This window comes from Kuraishia capsulata, genomic scaffold (assembly GCF_000576695.1).
Source record: "Kuraishia capsulata CBS 1993 genomic scaffold, Kuraishia_capsulata_scaffold_5, whole genome shotgun sequence".
Classification (NCBI taxonomy): domain Eukaryota; kingdom Fungi; phylum Ascomycota; class Pichiomycetes; order Pichiales; family Pichiaceae; genus Kuraishia; species Kuraishia capsulata.
In genome coordinates this window covers 472,524-488,971 of record NW_019172954.1, presented here as the reverse complement: position 1 = coordinate 488,971, position 16,448 = coordinate 472,524, and the positions used below count along the sequence as shown (strand labels likewise).

Sequence of the window (16,448 nt, the reverse complement as noted above, 5' to 3'; positions counted from 1 at the left end):
GAGTGCCTGGAAACAGACAAGACTCAGAGTATGTCAAGGTCCTTAGTTTTCCCCAATTTGGTAATACCTTCTTTGACCTCAGTTGTGTGCCCCTATACCCATTCTGAACACGTTATCTCTGTCGTATCTAGAAGTCAGGGTTCAAGGGTTCAAGGGTCCAAAAGAGGCGCCGATCGACTCCTGCTGTTGTTAACGCCCAAGTTCCTCGGCTATATTAAACGATGAATTTACCAAATTCTCATAAACCACCGTAAAATCTTGACATTATCCCATTTTTACACCAAAACACGAAACCAACTATGTGGTATTTTGGTTAAAACACGACAAAGCATCCGTCGACATAGCCGAATGTAAACGTACATAAAGACCTCTCTCTTCCAGATTGCACAACCACCACACTTCTCCAACCAAAGTGTTGCTGCGAATCAGTCTTGTTGAGGGTAACAATATCATTTCTGATAGCCCGTTTGTTTATTTTTAGACACCATTTTTGCCAGGCGAACGACTCCGTGCTCAAGCTGCTTACACCAGGGACCAGACTTGAATCAAATCTTTTGTCTCTGAAAAAGGCAGTTTTGCGTCGTCTTTTTCCGGAGTTTTTTAACTTGATACACATACAACGGGCATAATGTCCACAGCACACGAAAACCCTTTCGATACCAACCCAATGGCTTTGCAATCGCGTCCCAACTCACCCTCCGAGCGCTACTGCAAATCAACCATAGAACAAACACTCCAGGACTTCGAAACGGATCCTGTCAAGGGAATTTGCAATACTCAGACGATCACGTTACGGAGGGGTATTCATGGGCTTAATGAGCTCGAAGCGGACGAAAGAGAGAATCTGGCGCTGAAGTTTCTGGCCACGTTCTATGGCGATCCGATGATCATGCTGTTGATCGCGTCTGCTTTCGTGTCGTTTTACATGGAAAACATTGACGATGCCATCAGTATCACGCTGGCAGTTTTAATAGTTGTCACCGTTGGTTTTGTGCAAGAATACCGTTCTGAAAAGTCGCTTGAGGCACTCAACAAGCTCGTTCCATTAGAGGCCCATCTGACCAGAAACGGTGCATCGGAAACTGTATCCGCCTCCACGCTGGTTCCTGGAGATCTGATTCATTTCTCTGTTGGTGATAGAATTCCCGCTGATGTGAGACTAATTGAGGCAGTCCATTTGACTATCGACGAAAGTAACTTGACTGGAGAGACCAACCCTGTGACCAAGTCTGTTGAGCCAGTGGAGGGATCTCCTGCAATCAACGATCGCATTTCCATTGCTTTCATGGGTACTCTAGTGAGGGACGGACATGGAACTGGAATTGTCATTGCCACTGGTCGTGACACCGCGTTTGGTTCCGTGTTCGAGATGATGTCTTCTATTGAAAAGCCAAAGACCCCATTGCAAAATGCCATGGACAAACTTGGAAAAGAGCTTTCCATTTTTAGTTTTGTTGTCATTGGTGTAATTGGTGTAATTGGAGTCTTCCAGGGCAGATCCTGGTTAGATATGTTCCAGATCTCGGTATCGCTTGCTGTTGCTGCCATTCCAGAAGGTTTGCCGATCATCGTTGCTGTGACCTTGGCCCTTGGTGTTCTCAGAATGGCCAATAAGAAGGCAATTGTCAAGAGGCTTCCAAGTGTGGAGACTTTGGGATCTGTTAATGTTATTTGCAGTGACAAAACTGGTACTTTGACCCAGAACCACATGACCGTGACCAAGGCTTGGACCGTTTCGATGAAGACCGATTCGCTATCTGTCGAGGGAACTTCACGCATCTCGGATCTTTCCAAAGATGTGAGATCTCTGATGGAAGCCGGAAACATCTGCAACAATGCCAAGTACTCTGTTGAAAAGGAGAAATGGATCGGTAACCCTACCGACATCGCCATCATTGAGGCTCTTCAACACTTCAGTCTGGACGATATAAGAGGAACTAGACAGAGAATTGACGAATTGCCTTTTTCTTCTAGTCGCAAGTTTATGGCAGTTTCTTCACACGGAGGTGATAAGAATAAGTCCGAGACACACATCAAGGGTGCTGTTGAGAAGCTGTTGAAGATGTCTACGCTATATGTTGCCAGTGACGGAGAAACCAAGCCTCTTTCCGAGGAGCAGAAGAAGCTGATCTTGAAGATGGCAGATGTCTTGGCCAGCGATGGACTCAGAATCTTGGCGTTTGGAAAGAGCACCAAGCCTTTGGTTTACGACGATGTGGCTCCGGTTTCCGAGTTGGTCTTCTGCGGTCTTCTGGGCATGAACGATCCTCCAAGGCCTCAGGTTGCTCAGTCTATTGCCAGGCTGATGAGAGGAGGTGTTCATGTGATCATGATTACTGGTGATTCTGAAACCACTGCAGCTAATATCGCTCGCAAAATTGGCATGCCTTTGAACGATCCCCAAAGGTCTATCATGAGCGGTGAAAAATTAGACTCCATGTCCGAAGATGCTCTTGCCGAGGCAATTCAGTACGTCTCTGTCTTTGCGAGAACCACTCCCGAGCACAAAGTTGCTATTGTACGTGCTTTGCAACGTCGTGGAGATATCGTTGCGATGACCGGTGACGGTGTCAACGATGCTCCAGCTCTGAAACTGGCCGATATAGGTATTGCGATGGGTAAGAACGGAACTGATGTGGCCAAAGAGGCAGCTGACATGGTTCTTACTGATGACGACTTTTCCACGATTTTGAACGCGATCCAGGAAGGAAAGGGTATATTTTACAACATCCAAAACTTCCTGACATTCCAGCTTTCAACCTCAGTTGCTGCCCTGTCCTTGGTTGCACTTTCAACCTTCTTCAACCTGCCAAACCCACTCAATGCCATGCAGATCCTGTGGATCAACATCCTCATGGACGGACCTCCAGCCCAGTCTCTGGGTGTTGAGCCCGTCGATCAGGAAGTCATGAGCAAGCCTCCCAGATCACGCAAGGACAAAATTTTGACGCAAGCTGTGATCAAGAGGGTTCTTCAATCGGCTGCGATCATAATCATAGGAACGATGTTCGTCTATATAAAGGAGATGAAGGATGAGGTGACGGCCAGAGATACCACCATGACATTCACGTGTTTTGTGCTGTTTGACATGTTCAACGCACTTTCATGTCGCCATCACTCCAAGTCCATCTTCGAGACGGGACTTAGAAATAACATGTTCAACTTTGCTGTTGGAGGGTCGCTTTTGGGACAACTGTGTGCCATCTACGTGCCGTTCTTCCAGAGCATTTTCCAGACTGAGGCTCTCAGTCTTGGTGATCTGGCGTACCTCATTGCGTTGACAAGCTCTGTCTGGTTGGTTGATGAAGCGAGGAAGTATTTCGCGAAGCAATCGTCCAACTACGGCATGTACAACCTTGCAGTTTGATAGAAGATCCCATAGTAAGGGGCTGAGGTCTTACACATGAGGTGAACAACTCAAGTCATAACCTCTTTCTCTTCCTAGTATATATACAATTCTCCCTATTATTCACATCACAATGTCGTATCACCATCCACTGTCGCATATGCGGCCTTGCTGAGTCGGTTCATTATAGCCAAACCCTCGTCTGATTCGTCAATTCCTTCCACAAAAATATAATCCACTCCTGTTTCGTCTGCCTTCCGTAGCAATGCAAAAAGGTTGCGCTGGATATCATCACCCGTGGTGCCGAGGTTCTCTATGGCAGTGACTCTCTTATCAGATGGAGGAGCAAATCTGCGCGACCTCAGCAGCGCTATGCGCGTGGAGGCCTCCAATTCTTGCAAATAATTTCCAGTGGCTTCTATTCCATCACCGCAATTGTTGAACAGCACAACTTTAGCCGTGGGCGAGTAATGACGATATTTCATTCCGGGGGTCCTCACTGGCTCCAACTTACCGGCCGTCTTCTTAGCGATCACCACATCCTTCCACTGGTCTCCTCCAGCAGCACGAATTTGCTCCAGAGAAACTCCTCCAGGCCTCAACAACATTGGAGGCGAAGTTAAACCGTCCACCACCGTAGACTCGAGACCCACGTCACATACTCCTCCATCTAGAATCAATGGTATGCGGCCATGCAAATCCGTGTACACATGCGAGGCCAAAGTCGGACTTGGTCGCGTAGATGCATTTGCACTGGGCGCAGCCAGCGGAACATCGCTCATTTCGATAAGAGCACGCGCAACTGGGTGAGCGGGCATTCGCACCGCGAAGGTTGGTTGGTCTGCTGTGACATACTTGGAGATGGGACATCCCGGCAGAACAGGCAAAAGGATGGTCAAGGGACCTGGCCAAAATTTGTCAATAAGCGGCTGGTAAATCTCGGGAATTTGATAGTTCTGGCCGGGAAAGAATTTGTCATAGATCATCTGGACCGAGGAAACATGTGAAATCAATGGGTTGTCCGATGGTCTGTTCTTGGCCTTATAGATGGCTTGGACGGATTCGTCTACCAAACACGAACCTCCAAGACCATACACTGTTTCTGTGGGAAACGCGATCGCCTCATGAGAGTGGATGAGAAGCTCTGAGGCAAAACGAAGGTTTTTTGCTGTTTCTGGGTCAGTGATCTTGAGGACTCCGTCTTTGAATGAGATCGTCTGCGGATCCACCTTGAGCACCTGTGTTGACATTTTTGAGTAGAAACGCCTAGCAAGGAGCGAGAGCATAAGCTGGAACAGACCAGAGAAACCGAGAAGAACAAACTCAACAAACTGTGGAAATAAGAGACAAGATAACCGGGGACGATAAGCCTAACACTGAAAAGTTTTGGATATGTGTGCCACACGAATCACAAGTATTGGCGTGCGCTGCACAGAGATTTTTGATCACGTGAGTTCCGGTTAACCGAGGCTATGAAAAGGTGGCTGGTTTTCGAAGTTTAGCCTGCGCACGCAGGCAGCCCGGAATTTCCTACGGGGCACTAGATATAAATAGAATTATTGACAACTTGAACCGCGTCTCTTCCCCGTCTTCTTCCCATCTTCTTCTTGATCTGAAACATAATCTGGAAACAGACTTTACTCTCATTAAATTACACAATATCAGACGCAAATATGGTTGAATCTCTTATCCCTGCTGGTTATACGATTAGGCCCCTGATGGCAGCCGACTACGACAATGGTGTGCTGGACTGTCTTAAAGGTCTCACTACAGTTGGCGACGTGTCACGCTTGCATTTTGAGAAGCTGCTAGCTTACTGGGATGCCAGACGTGATATGTATCACAATATGGTTATTGTGGACAATTCGGGGCTCGTTGTTGCTACAGGAACCCTTCTCGTGGAGTACAAGCTGATCCACGCGTGTGGAAAGGTGGGCCATATCGAGGACATTTCCGTGAACGAAAACCAGCAGGGCAAAAAGCTAGGAATTGCCCTGATTCGCTATTTATTGCAAGTAGCCAAGGATCTCGGGTGTTACAAGACGATATTGGACTGTTCAGAGCACAACGTTGGCTTCTATGAGAAATGTGGGTTGAAGGTTGAGGGCATTGAGATGGGGTATAGATATTAAAAGAATTTTGGGGAGCTTCTATATGCATCAGGCTCACAGACGCGAAAAACGTATGTGTGAAAATTGATATGTGATCCCTCAGATCTTTTTTCACACATCTCTTTTGTGCCTCATCTGCCTCACACACTCTCTCTTTCACTGGGCGCTGGACTTTTCTTTATGTTTCAATTTCTGATGTTTTTTTCGTGTTCTAATTTATCTATTATACGCTTACAACGAATCATTTATGCACTTAACAACCCCTCGACAACCGTACAAATTCCCGTCATAACTCCCATCGTAACTACCGCGTCGTTCACCACCTCAGAAACATCTGCAGCGCGACCACGCTCAATGATGGATGCGGTTATTTCGCTGGCGCACGCCATGGTGGGGTCGTCCAAGCCCCACCCTAGTTTCCACATAATAAGCACAGTTTTCTCGGCATGAGTGAAAGAAATCGAGTCACTTTGTTGATAAGCAACGATGCGTCGTAGCAGAGCAACATCTGGTGACTCCTGAGATGTTTTTGAACCGATTTTCCCCAGATCAAACGTGTCTTCGTACTTCTCCGCAAGCGAACACCAGGTTTGCAGCCGCAATTGTCGTTTCTGGGCATAAGAATTGATTCCAAAAATGAAGCCCGATACATCCCCTAATTGTTGACAGCGTAATGTGAACTCCAGAGCCTCGGGAATCGGGAGGCTCTGTCGCACCACCTCGAACCTGGATAGAGTCTCCTGTTTTAGGTCGAACTCCACAGCCAAATCGAACGAAAACATGTTTTTGAGCTCGAAACAAAATTCCAATTGTTTCAAACCGTCTTTCAGAGTTTCCTCCACTTTGGATATTTCCATCAGAGGAAAGAACCGACCCAGATACTTCAATCGTGTGGGCCAATCATCTGATGGAAGAGTACCATACCTCCCCAAAACTCTCGACCGCTCAAGGAACTTGTCAACAAAATCGTCAACGTCACTTGTTTTCGTTTCAAGTTGCGCACTTGACCCTTGTCGTATTTGATCTGAGGTATCATCTTGCTCCCCGCTGACTTTCAGCTCGTTTTTGAACTCTTCGATTTGCGCGGCTAATCCTGATCTACGCAGAATTAGTTGGTCTCTCCTCTTGCCAAGGTCAATCAAAGATTCTGTTTCAGCCATTGCTTATGGAAATGACGATTCAACAAGCTTTCAATACACAGCCAGCATGAAAAGTACTACAAGCCGCGCCTACGTTTTCGCGTTTCAACTTAGTTCGTGCACTATTTAGTCACATTGCACGACTCCTACCATCTGAAAATTTGGGGGCATATTGAAGCACCAGTAGGTTTGAATCTTCTGAACACCACATTAAACAGTCAACCCACCATGGTTTCCGCACCCGAACTGAAAAAGTACATGGACAAAAAGCTGGTAATCCATCTGAATGGGTCGCGCAAGGTCGAGGGCACACTACGTGGCTATGATAGTTTTCTCAACCTGACGGTGGAGGACTCTGTGGAGGTCCATCAGGACGAGAGGACGCCGCTAGGCACAAGTGTTGTGCGCGGCAATTCGATATTGTCAATAGAATTAATATGAAGATGGACAATTCTGTGTTGAGGGTGATTACTGGGGCGCTAATCGACAGCTGTTTTCGCTAGACGTGGGTCATCATCTGCTATTTGAGCGGTATTCTTGAAGGCTTTCGGCTACACGATTTGCTTCGGATTTTCTAACGTGTGTACTACCAACGCCAAACTGGCAAAATTCGTGAATTTTAATTGTTTTGTAGAACTGAAATTCTATCAATTGCCTGGAGTCATAGCTAGACTCCTCCATCTGAAGGTGCCAATCGGTATCATGTATGAGATCCGGTTAGTGCACACTCCAGTTGGTGAACCTCTTAAACTATAGTCAGAACCAAGCACGTCGTTAGTGCACATATAATTATATATTTTGACAGATCTTTGTGGAATCGGTTAGTGCAAAGAAGTGGCTCTCTATCATTTCACGGGTAACCTTTTACTTTCGTGGTGCAGTCAAGAAGTTTCATGAAACTTTTCACCTAATCAGCATGCAGAAGCGTCATTGAATAAATATAATAGAAAAAAAAACGTCCCTGTTACTAGTCAATCAGCATTTTTTCCCCAAAACCAATATTTTCAATTCATTCTTCTTACAACTTCTCGAAGAGTGAATCCACAACACGTGATGGCTTGCCAAAGGCATGCACCTTCTCGCTTAGACGTCTGTTGGCTGTGACCAAAGAGCGATGATAGGCCCGTTTGAACTCACCATAATCTAGATAAGTCGCTGTTGGGGATAATGCTGACCTCTGGCGCTCTGCTTCCTCTTCAAACGGCAACTTGGAGTAGAAATCGCGATAATCTGCTCTTTCGGAATCGCCGAGCAGCAGCAGATACTCTGCGATTTTGAGATTCGAGTCTGCAGCCGTGGGAGTGTTCCAGAAATAGCGAATATTTCCACGTGCAGCTCTTCTCGTCTTCATTCTGCGGTCTTGAACGGAGAAATACTCCTTCACAAAATCGTGAAGTTGGCGGTTGTATGTCTCATTGGGCCGTCTCACCAGAGTGCGAAACTTGCCCAGATTGCCTCTCATTGGCTGGAAAGACGACTCAATTGTGGGAGATGCTCCAGAGGCACGTGTTAGTCCGCGGATGCGGATTACGGCAGGATGGACAATCGTATCGTCTTCATCTTCGTCCTCATCAGCTTCACCGTCTTGACCTGCCTCGGCATCAGGCATTTCCGCGTCCGAAGTGTCTGCTATCGTTTCAGCAGTATCCGAATCTGGTAGTTCATGGTGCTCTTGTGATGAGCGAACATTGGGCTTCTTGAAAAGCGCTTTCTCGTCCTTGGCACCATTGCGAATGTAATTCAGTCTCTTTTCCTTCATTCTTTCGCCAAATTTGCGTTCTTCCTCGGTATCGACGTCGAATTCTTCCCCCAAGCCAACAAAATGATACTTTGGAATGATTGTGGCATACCAGTCCTTGATCTGGGTTCCCTCTTCATAGGGCTCGAAACCAGGCTCGTTGAAAGGATTGGCAGCAAGATCCTTTGGTGACAGATTTGTCTCGAGAAAGGCATACATCAGCCACAAAAACCGTTGGCTCTTTCCAGCAGGATGAATTTCATCGTGAAACCAGATATCGTGGAACAAAATGCCAGTGGAAAACGGGCTTCCGCCTTCTTCCTGGCGCTTTTTCTGCTCAGCTTCGATCTCTTCTTCACGACAAATGTCTGAGAAGCCTAAGAACGTTGTTAAAGTATAAGCCTCAAAACTGCACAACAAAAAAATCAACGAAACGGCATTGAGACCCTGACTAGATTGATCTGGAGTAGAACGGTCGGAACCGCGGATTTGGGCGACAAACTCGTCGAAATACTTCGAAACCCCCTTCGTCAAATTGCTCACACTTTTCAGTATTGACTTCAGACGCGGCGTGTCCTGAAGCTGTTTGACTGTGGCCATAGTGTAGCCAGAAGACGTGCGGAAACTGTCGATTAGCGTATCTAACGGCTCTTCTTGAGGAGGGTCATGTGCATCCTGGACTTGATCCACATCAACTGTATACACTTTTGCAAGCTGTGGAAGGTTGTTTTTCACCTGTAAAGATGGAATTGAGTGGAAAGTGCGCAACTGAGATCTCATCTCGTAGTCAAAGTTGACCGTGGTGTTGAGCCTTCCTATGTTGACCAAAAACGCTAAAACCGCGAAATTAAAGGCATAATTAATGTCCAGAATCAAGCGATCTTTCAGGATCTTGGATATGCGATCTGATTGGATCAGAGTCATGACATACAGCTCGAAAAACGTCCAGCGCGATCCGGCTGCCAGGATCTCATCTATTGTCTGGCCCTCGCCTTCACGAGTTCGCAGCGAAAACAAAGGAACATCATCACGCGTAACCGTAAACGGCAGTCTAAATGCCCTGACTCCGTTGAACATCAAACCAGTGAGAAACTCGAACTGAATGTCAGACTTCCAGTAAGCGTTACCATCTTGTTTCTTAAGATGGCGGAACCTAGATGTGATCAACATCAGACCAGCAGTACTCAGCTTGGACCTCTTGGTCGCGGCATCCGTGGACTCTTCTTTCACTGGATCCATTCGGTATATTCCGCAAAAAAAAGCGCAAGGGCTGAGCAAGAACTTGTCAAGAACTTGTCAAGATCGCGTTTTTGGTGGTTGGCAAGACCTTGAAAGGATATTTGTAGTGGATAAACCATTTTCAGATTTATAAGCTATTAGGTAATGTCTTAATTGGTGACCCACGACCTGATTTCCCCAGAGAAGTTGCACCGCCACCCACGTGGGAGAAGCGAGTGCAGCTGCAGCTGCAGGAAAGAAATTGATGGGGTCAGGCTTTTAAAGGATAGAAAAGTATAAAGTGAAAGAGATTTGAGAATGTTATCAGAGAAGTTAGCAGTCAATCCAGAGCGAGTGATTGGCATAACAAAACCAGTTACAATATATCTCTCGTCTTCGTAAAACTGGCGGAACATCACCATAACTCGAGATGATCGGAGGCCCACTCACCACAACTATAAACTTTTAAATATAAATCAACGTGCTTCGGGTTCACCACTGTTCATTTGTCTAGTAATAGGAAGATTGTCAATTTTTCGAACAAGGAAACAAATTCCAGGTTTTCAGAAATATGCATAAAAGTCTCTTAACCAAGAAAGTGCGTATTTTCACAGATTCTGTAGTAGAAATATGGTGAAAACTATGCATACTAGTAAGCTCAAAGATCAACCCGCAAATCCACAATCTTGTAAATATTCATGAACCAACTGGGGTTTTCATCTTCTGCTTAAGACTGCTGTAACTTCAGATCAGTCGTCACACTAGTGTTCAAGTCAAGCTTCATTTCAGCCGCACAGGTCTAGCAAGGCCTGCAAAACCCTACCAAACATCAATTGGCTTGCCCTTCCATGCAAGCCACCCAGAAAAAAGTGCGATCAACATTATTTCACCAGTATAATTCTGATATACAGTAATATTTCTTATCCAATATAAGTTTCAAACCACTTATCGAAACCATATTCCCTCACATAGTCTCCTCCACCCATCCCCCATTCATTCCCAAATTAGCCACACGTGGCTAGTGCAGCTGCCTGCCTCAGAAGCCGCTCTCTTGAGCAATTCCTCCCTCGCAGGTGGCATACGTGTTTATCGTCCAATTCTTCCCAGCTTTGTTTTCTCAGCAATGTCTGAATCAAAGGCCATCTCCCGTAAGATGCTGTTTGGAGTCAAGCTTCAAAATGAGATTTTTCCGCCCTGGAAGGAGTACTATATTCGGTACGATCTTTTGAAGAAGCTGCTTCGAGAGAACGTGGTTCTCGATGCTTCTTCTGCGAAGTGGAGCGAAAAGGATGAGAGCGCCTTTGCTGCTCAGCTGGATCGTGAGCTCGAAAAGGTGTATGGATTCCAGAGTGGGCGATACGCCGAGCTCGACACAAAAATATCTGCGTTGGAGGCCCTTTCAGAGGAGTTCCTGGAGAGTTATGATCAGAAAGTACAGCAAAAGACAAGCAATTTTGACGTTAAAAAGTTCCAAGCCGAACTAGAAAATACGCTGGCTATGGCTCAGGAATTGGATCACTTTGCACGGCTCAATTTCACCGGTTTCGTGAAGATTGTCAAGAAACACGACAGATTGCACAAAAAGTATTCTGTTAAGGCTCTGCTAAACGTGAGATTGAAGTCGCTTCCGTTTCATTCCGAGGACTACAGTCCATATTTGTTCAGATTATCGGTATTGTACCAGTTTCTGCGCGATAACTTCTCGTTTGACAGCTCCAGTCTGTCCAGTTCGTTGGGGGTGTCCATGAATAACAGACTTTCCAGCTCTGAAAAGATCGGGTCTGTTCTTTCCATCCCTCAGAATCATCCAGGAGTCGAGACATACAAGGTGCTCAAGTTCTGGGTTCACCCAGACAATCTAATGGAGATCAAGACCACAATTTTGAGACATCTACCGGTTCTAATCTACAACAACTCGGCAGATGACGATGCTGACCATGTCAGTGACCCCACGATGACATCTGTCTACTTTGACAACCAGAACTTCGAGCTTTACAACACAAAACTGCTGAAAAACCTGAACAAAACGCCCAGTTTCCGCATCCGTTGGTCTGGCAAGCTCGCCGATAACCCGGATTTGACTCTGGAGAAGAAGACTTTCAACTATGACACTGGCGAATCGTCAGATGTGAGATTGGTGCTCAAAGAGAAGTACGTTAACGATTTCATCTCTATCGGAGCTGGAGCTGGCTCTTCGGATGACGCAGAAGACGCCGAGCCTGACGTGTTTGCGTCCAAGAAGAACTTGAAACTGGATTTGAAACGCTACACCCGCAAATTAGAAAAGCGTGGTCTCAGTCGCGAGACAGTTGAGCGTTATGCAGCGGAGTACAATGACCTTCATTCATTCATAGAGAAGAGTCACCTTCAGCCAGTTTTGAGGACTATCTACACGCGTACCGCGTTCCAGATCCCTGGTGATGACAAGGTTCGTATCATCATTGACTCGAACATTCTGTTCATTCGTGAGGATAGTTTTGATGCTGAGAGACCCATTCGTGATCCTCGTGACTGGCATCGCAAGGACATTGACGCCAATATTGATAATCCCTATTCGTTACTTCGCAAGGGCGAATACGCGAAGTTTCCATATTCGGTAATGGAGATCAAGATTTCCCAGTCGATCCTCAATAACCCTGATTCGAAGACATTCAAGTGGATTTCAGATCTCATCAACGGCCATCTTGTGAAAGAGGTGCCCAACTTTTCGAAGTTTATCCAGGGTATTTCCTCGTTATTTTTGGAAGACGATAATCTCGACATTTTGCCCTTTTGGTTACCTGAACTGGAGCATGATATCCGCAAGAACCCAGAACAGGCCTATAAGGACACTTCAGAAAAACTCAAAAAACAAAAACTTGAAGATGAGTCGCTCAAGAACCTCAAGAGATCAATTGCCAGTCCTAATATTACTTCCGGATCACCACGACCAGTGAATAGTTTGGACCAGATCACCGAACTTGGAGAGAGTGAGGCCGATTTAGACGATAACGAATCCAGTGATGATGAGTATGGTGAGGAAATACTTGCCTCTTCAACAACCCCGATCTCTCAGGCTGCAGAGCCGATTTCGTCACCATTGCGTAAGAAGTCCAATGGACGTTCTTTCGCATCTTTGGGTGCTATTTCCAAACTTGACGGAGAGTCTGAAGACGAGGAGGTTGTTCTTCCACCTGGTGTCACCAAGCCAAAGACGCTGTTACGCCAGTCTGGTCCTGTGAGGGTTGAAGCTAAGGTCTGGCTTGCAAACGAACGTACTTTTGTGCGTTGGCTCCATGTGACAACCATGTTCTCAGCTTTGACATTTGTGATTTACAGCTCTGTGCAAAAGTCGCATTTCCCTACTCTGGCTACCTCCATTGCTTACATCTACTTTGGTCTGACTCTTTTCTCTGGTATTTGGGCCTACGGTCTGTACAATTACAGACTCAAAATCATTCGACTACGTGAAGGAAACCATTTGGACCGCATTGAAGGCCCTCTACTGATTGGTGCCATACTGCTGGTTACTCTGGCACTGGAATTTTACTCAGGCTTCAAGACGTTTAAGGCCAAACGTGGAATTGCATCCGTGTTTGACCAGTCCTTCGATATTTATCGTGCTGACTTTGTTCCAGATGGTCTCGAGACTGAGAATTTGCATCCATTCAATGCGTATGCGTTGGAATTCATGATGTCGCTGGTGAATTAGATGAAGGTCACACTACTGTCACAATTCCCAGAAACGTTTTTTATAGCTAACAACACAATAATATCTATATTGTACACACGACTTCTAAGCAAAAATCGTTATTTGTAATGTCTAGTGAGCAAGACCATTAATCGTTGACATGAGATGGAACTAGGAGGGAAGTCGAGGTATTACCAACATTGCTAGAAATCCAAGCCAACTTGCATTAAATGCTTGTTTTTTCCTCCTATTATACTCTGCATATTCCTGTCATAAATTTGGTTTTTTTTTCGTGATTTTTTCCTCGGTTTTTTCCCGTTTTTTCACTCCCTCTTACCTCCTCACAGAAAGACTCCGCTGGTTCAAATGCCTCTTGATATGGTCCAGTCTTGACTTGTACAAGTTCGCATTTTCTAAAGCAGAAACATCGACATCGCTATCTGGTCGAGATGAAACACACAGAAGCAGCATCTTGAGATTTCCAAGGATGTTGCGGGGCTCAGCAGTGCGTAGGCCCACAGATTCCATCAACTGTTCGATATCCTTGCACACCAGCATGAGACCGTACTCGAAACGATACAGGGTCTTCTCTTGGACCCACAAAGGAAACATGCGACTTCCAGAAATGATACTAATTGGGTCCATGATATAGGAATGAGATCCAAATGGCTCCACTGGATACCGCAATGGGCACCTCAGATAGGCAGACAGCATGTAAATCACCTGACACACAAACCCTAGCACAGCAGCAGTTTCAGTCTCCTGAGAACGTGACAATGATCTGCTTGGTGACGAGGGAAGTTTTAGCCCGAAAATGGCAAATTCGTAGCCGCGTTCTGAAGACTCCATGGGGAACACCTCTGCAATTTCAGAAGCTATTCGGGCTCTCTCGACGCTGATTCGTTCTTTAACATCCTCCAAAGCATTAGAGACTTCTCCAAATTCTTCACGACAAACTGCGACTTTGGCATGGTTTACTCTTTCAGCAGGAGACTGGTGAATGAGTTCGGCCTTTTTGCGTATCAAAGACCGAGTCACCGAGAGACTCTTCTGCAACGATTCTAGAGCCAATTTTGCCTGGGAAATTGCCAGATTATAACCTTGACTCTGTCGCCTTAGATCGGCTATCTGAGACTCATAATTTGTCTGTTCTTCGAGCTTTTGGTTGACCTCAGCAGCCACTCTCTGTTTCACACTGAGAGTATCCACCACACTCATTTGGACACTATTCAGTTTCAAGATCTGATCAAAAGAGCAAGTCGGTTGTTGTGAATGACTTAGTTTGCGTCTGAGAATTTTTAGTGAGGTCAAATCGGCCTCTGCTATTCGCGAAGCGGATTCTGGGACGAGGTAATAACCGTCGCCTAACCGCAAAACAATTGTATTTCTCATGCGGTCAGTTTTCGCCAAAACAGCTTCATGACTCTCACCAACATACTCCAGAAACGTGAGTCTCAAAAACGTTCGCATGAGAAGAGTCCACACTGCTGATCCGTGCTCTCTGCACCAGACCATGATGGTAAGAGCTCCTCTTTGAGCAACCTTCAAACCTGTCAGATCAAAGTCTTCAAAGTCGGCAAAAGCAGTATCTTTAACCACCTCAGTTATGTAAAAAGGCTCATCACTTGAAATATCATGGAGTGAAACAAATGTATCAACCAAACATTTGCCGTTGATTTCCTGCAGTCTGTACTGCTTCTGGGCTGCATCATTAAGTCCAAATATCGTCTCTTTTGGGTGTCGCCTCGGCAGATTTAATCCGCTGGGTACAAATGGAGGCTCCTGTAAATGCTGGGCCCTCAATTGCGCAAGATCAGTCGAACTCTTTGTGGTCTTTTGCGATAGAAGCAGCGATCGCGGCACCCCGCGTCGTGGTTTGGGTGTCTTCGGCATATCCAGCCGTATTCCATTCACAGAAATTCCTTTGAGATGTCGTATAACCATCTAAAGCCCTAGTCAGTACTCGAAAGTTCTTCAAATCCTCTGAAATCTTTTAAATCCCTCTTGGAAGTTGCCAAACTCACCCTCTCTGAATCTAGCCTGAAGGGATGGCCTCCCTCATTAGACTTGTATCCCGTCCCTCCTAAACGCGACGGAATTCCGCCCGTGCTTACAGAATTCGTCGGCGACGCTGGCGCCGATTTGTACATTCTATAGAAGTACAGATATAGCCGTTAAATTGCGTCTGGGAGTGTTAGACTCCGAAAGCGATAATCAGCCACATCGTTGTGGCACAGCCGTCTGAAAAGTTTGGGTCGTGTGCATTCGAAAAGGTGGTGAAGAGCCTCGAGAGCCCCAGAAAGGAAGCACGAGATGGCTTTCTGGAGCGGTTAAACCCTGCATTGTTCTGTGACATCCAGCGCTAAATTGGTTCTGCTAACGAGGATTGGAGCGCACTTATCCTCTGACACTATGGGCCAATTTATGGTGTGCCTGGCGCACTTTTGCGAGATCCATGGTCCATCCGTGGTGATGTGTACACAATCAACGGCCTTGGACCGAGCCGAGGAGATAGCGGCGGCACCACCCACTGCATCGCAGTTATGCAGCTCGTGCAGGTTGATCATACCAAAATCCGAAGGCGATTTGGAAGAGCCGAGCAGTATTCGCACGGTGGAAGCTGGCCGGTGCTATACCAGTTCCCAATACCCATCTTCACAGCCGAAATACAGTGCTCTACGACAGATAGTGATGAAAAGTCTCTCTGTGGAGATGACATATGACTCGTCAGCACCAATAATGTTTGGAGATCAAGCAATTGGATATTCTGTTGTGATGACGTTCAAAGTGAGAGATTCTCTGGCCAGAGGATCTGAGCGCAAGTACGCATTAATGGTTATAGGCGAGCAGGAAGGGGAGGTGATTCATTCGTGGGATCTGATTGTGGGAAATATTCAAGAGATTATCGTTTATGTACGAGATCGACTGGCGACAGTGGAAAGTGATCGAAATGACGAGGTTGGAAACGAGCGTTTTTTTAGAAGGGCCCAGATGACAAAACCAAAGAGCTTAGTGGAGCTTTTGCACGATGACCGGTTCTTTGTGCGACTTCACTTATGGGCAGCTTCATTATTAAAGGATTGTTCTGCTACGGCGTAATGTTAGGGCAATTTTGCAAGGCAATCGAGGGGAGATGTATAGTAGTGCGAACAGAAGAGCGCGAGAAGGATGACTGAGCAGAGCAAAAGGAAACGTGTGATATCGACAAATTCATAGCTGCTGTCTA

At 46.1% G+C, this 16,448-nt stretch overlaps 9 protein-coding genes across 9 annotated transcripts; 5 read left to right on the top strand and 4 right to left on the bottom strand.

Moving 5' to 3' along the window:
* Positions 1-628: 628 nt before the first annotated feature.
* On the top strand, positions 629-3,367 carry KUCA_T00004237001 (uncharacterized protein; the record flags this gene model as incomplete). The annotated part of the gene is made up of 1 exon (XM_022600950.1): positions 629-3,367. One exon carries the CDS (start codon positions 629-631, stop codon positions 3,365-3,367), a length of 2,739 nt encoding a protein of 912 aa, XP_022460245.1.
* Positions 3,368-3,474: 107 nt separating this feature from the next.
* On the bottom strand, positions 3,475-4,632 carry KUCA_T00004236001 (uncharacterized protein; the record flags this gene model as incomplete). Its single annotated transcript, XM_022600949.1, has 1 exon — positions 3,475-4,632. One exon carries the CDS (start codon positions 4,630-4,632, stop codon positions 3,475-3,477), a length of 1,158 nt encoding a protein of 385 aa, XP_022460244.1.
* Positions 4,633-5,019: 387 nt separating this feature from the next.
* On the top strand, positions 5,020-5,478 carry KUCA_T00004235001 (uncharacterized protein; the record flags this gene model as incomplete). Its single annotated transcript, XM_022600948.1, has 1 exon — positions 5,020-5,478. The coding sequence occupies one exon, from the start codon at positions 5,020-5,022 to the stop codon at positions 5,476-5,478; it is 459 nt and encodes a 152-aa protein (XP_022460243.1).
* Positions 5,479-5,702: 224 nt separating this feature from the next.
* Positions 5,703-6,617, bottom strand: KUCA_T00004234001 (uncharacterized protein; the record flags this gene model as incomplete). The annotated part of the gene is made up of 1 exon (XM_022600947.1): positions 5,703-6,617. The coding sequence occupies one exon, from the start codon at positions 6,615-6,617 to the stop codon at positions 5,703-5,705; it is 915 nt and encodes a 304-aa protein (XP_022460242.1).
* Positions 6,618-6,824: 207 nt separating this feature from the next.
* On the top strand, positions 6,825-7,037 carry KUCA_T00004233001 (uncharacterized protein; the record flags this gene model as incomplete). The annotated part of the gene is made up of 1 exon (XM_022600946.1): positions 6,825-7,037. The coding sequence occupies one exon, from the start codon at positions 6,825-6,827 to the stop codon at positions 7,035-7,037; it is 213 nt and encodes a 70-aa protein (XP_022460241.1).
* Positions 7,038-7,614: 577 nt separating this feature from the next.
* KUCA_T00004232001 (uncharacterized protein) lies at positions 7,615-9,573 on the bottom strand (the record flags this gene model as incomplete). Its single annotated transcript, XM_022600945.1, has 1 exon — positions 7,615-9,573. The coding sequence occupies one exon, from the start codon at positions 9,571-9,573 to the stop codon at positions 7,615-7,617; it is 1,959 nt and encodes a 652-aa protein (XP_022460240.1).
* Positions 9,574-10,675: 1,102 nt separating this feature from the next.
* Positions 10,676-13,243, top strand: KUCA_T00004231001 (uncharacterized protein; the record flags this gene model as incomplete). The annotated part of the gene is made up of 1 exon (XM_022600944.1): positions 10,676-13,243. The coding sequence occupies one exon, from the start codon at positions 10,676-10,678 to the stop codon at positions 13,241-13,243; it is 2,568 nt and encodes an 855-aa protein (XP_022460239.1).
* Positions 13,244-13,555: 312 nt separating this feature from the next.
* KUCA_T00004230001 (uncharacterized protein) lies at positions 13,556-15,372 on the bottom strand (the record flags this gene model as incomplete). The annotated part of the gene is made up of 2 exons (XM_022600943.1): positions 13,556-15,166; positions 15,247-15,372. The coding sequence occupies 2 exons, from the start codon at positions 15,370-15,372 to the stop codon at positions 13,556-13,558; spliced, it is 1,737 nt and encodes a 578-aa protein (XP_022460238.1).
* Positions 15,373-15,634: 262 nt separating this feature from the next.
* On the top strand, positions 15,635-16,321 carry KUCA_T00004229001 (uncharacterized protein; the record flags this gene model as incomplete). Its single annotated transcript, XM_022600942.1, has 1 exon — positions 15,635-16,321. The coding sequence occupies one exon, from the start codon at positions 15,635-15,637 to the stop codon at positions 16,319-16,321; it is 687 nt and encodes a 228-aa protein (XP_022460237.1).
* Positions 16,322-16,448: the final 127 nt, after the last annotated feature.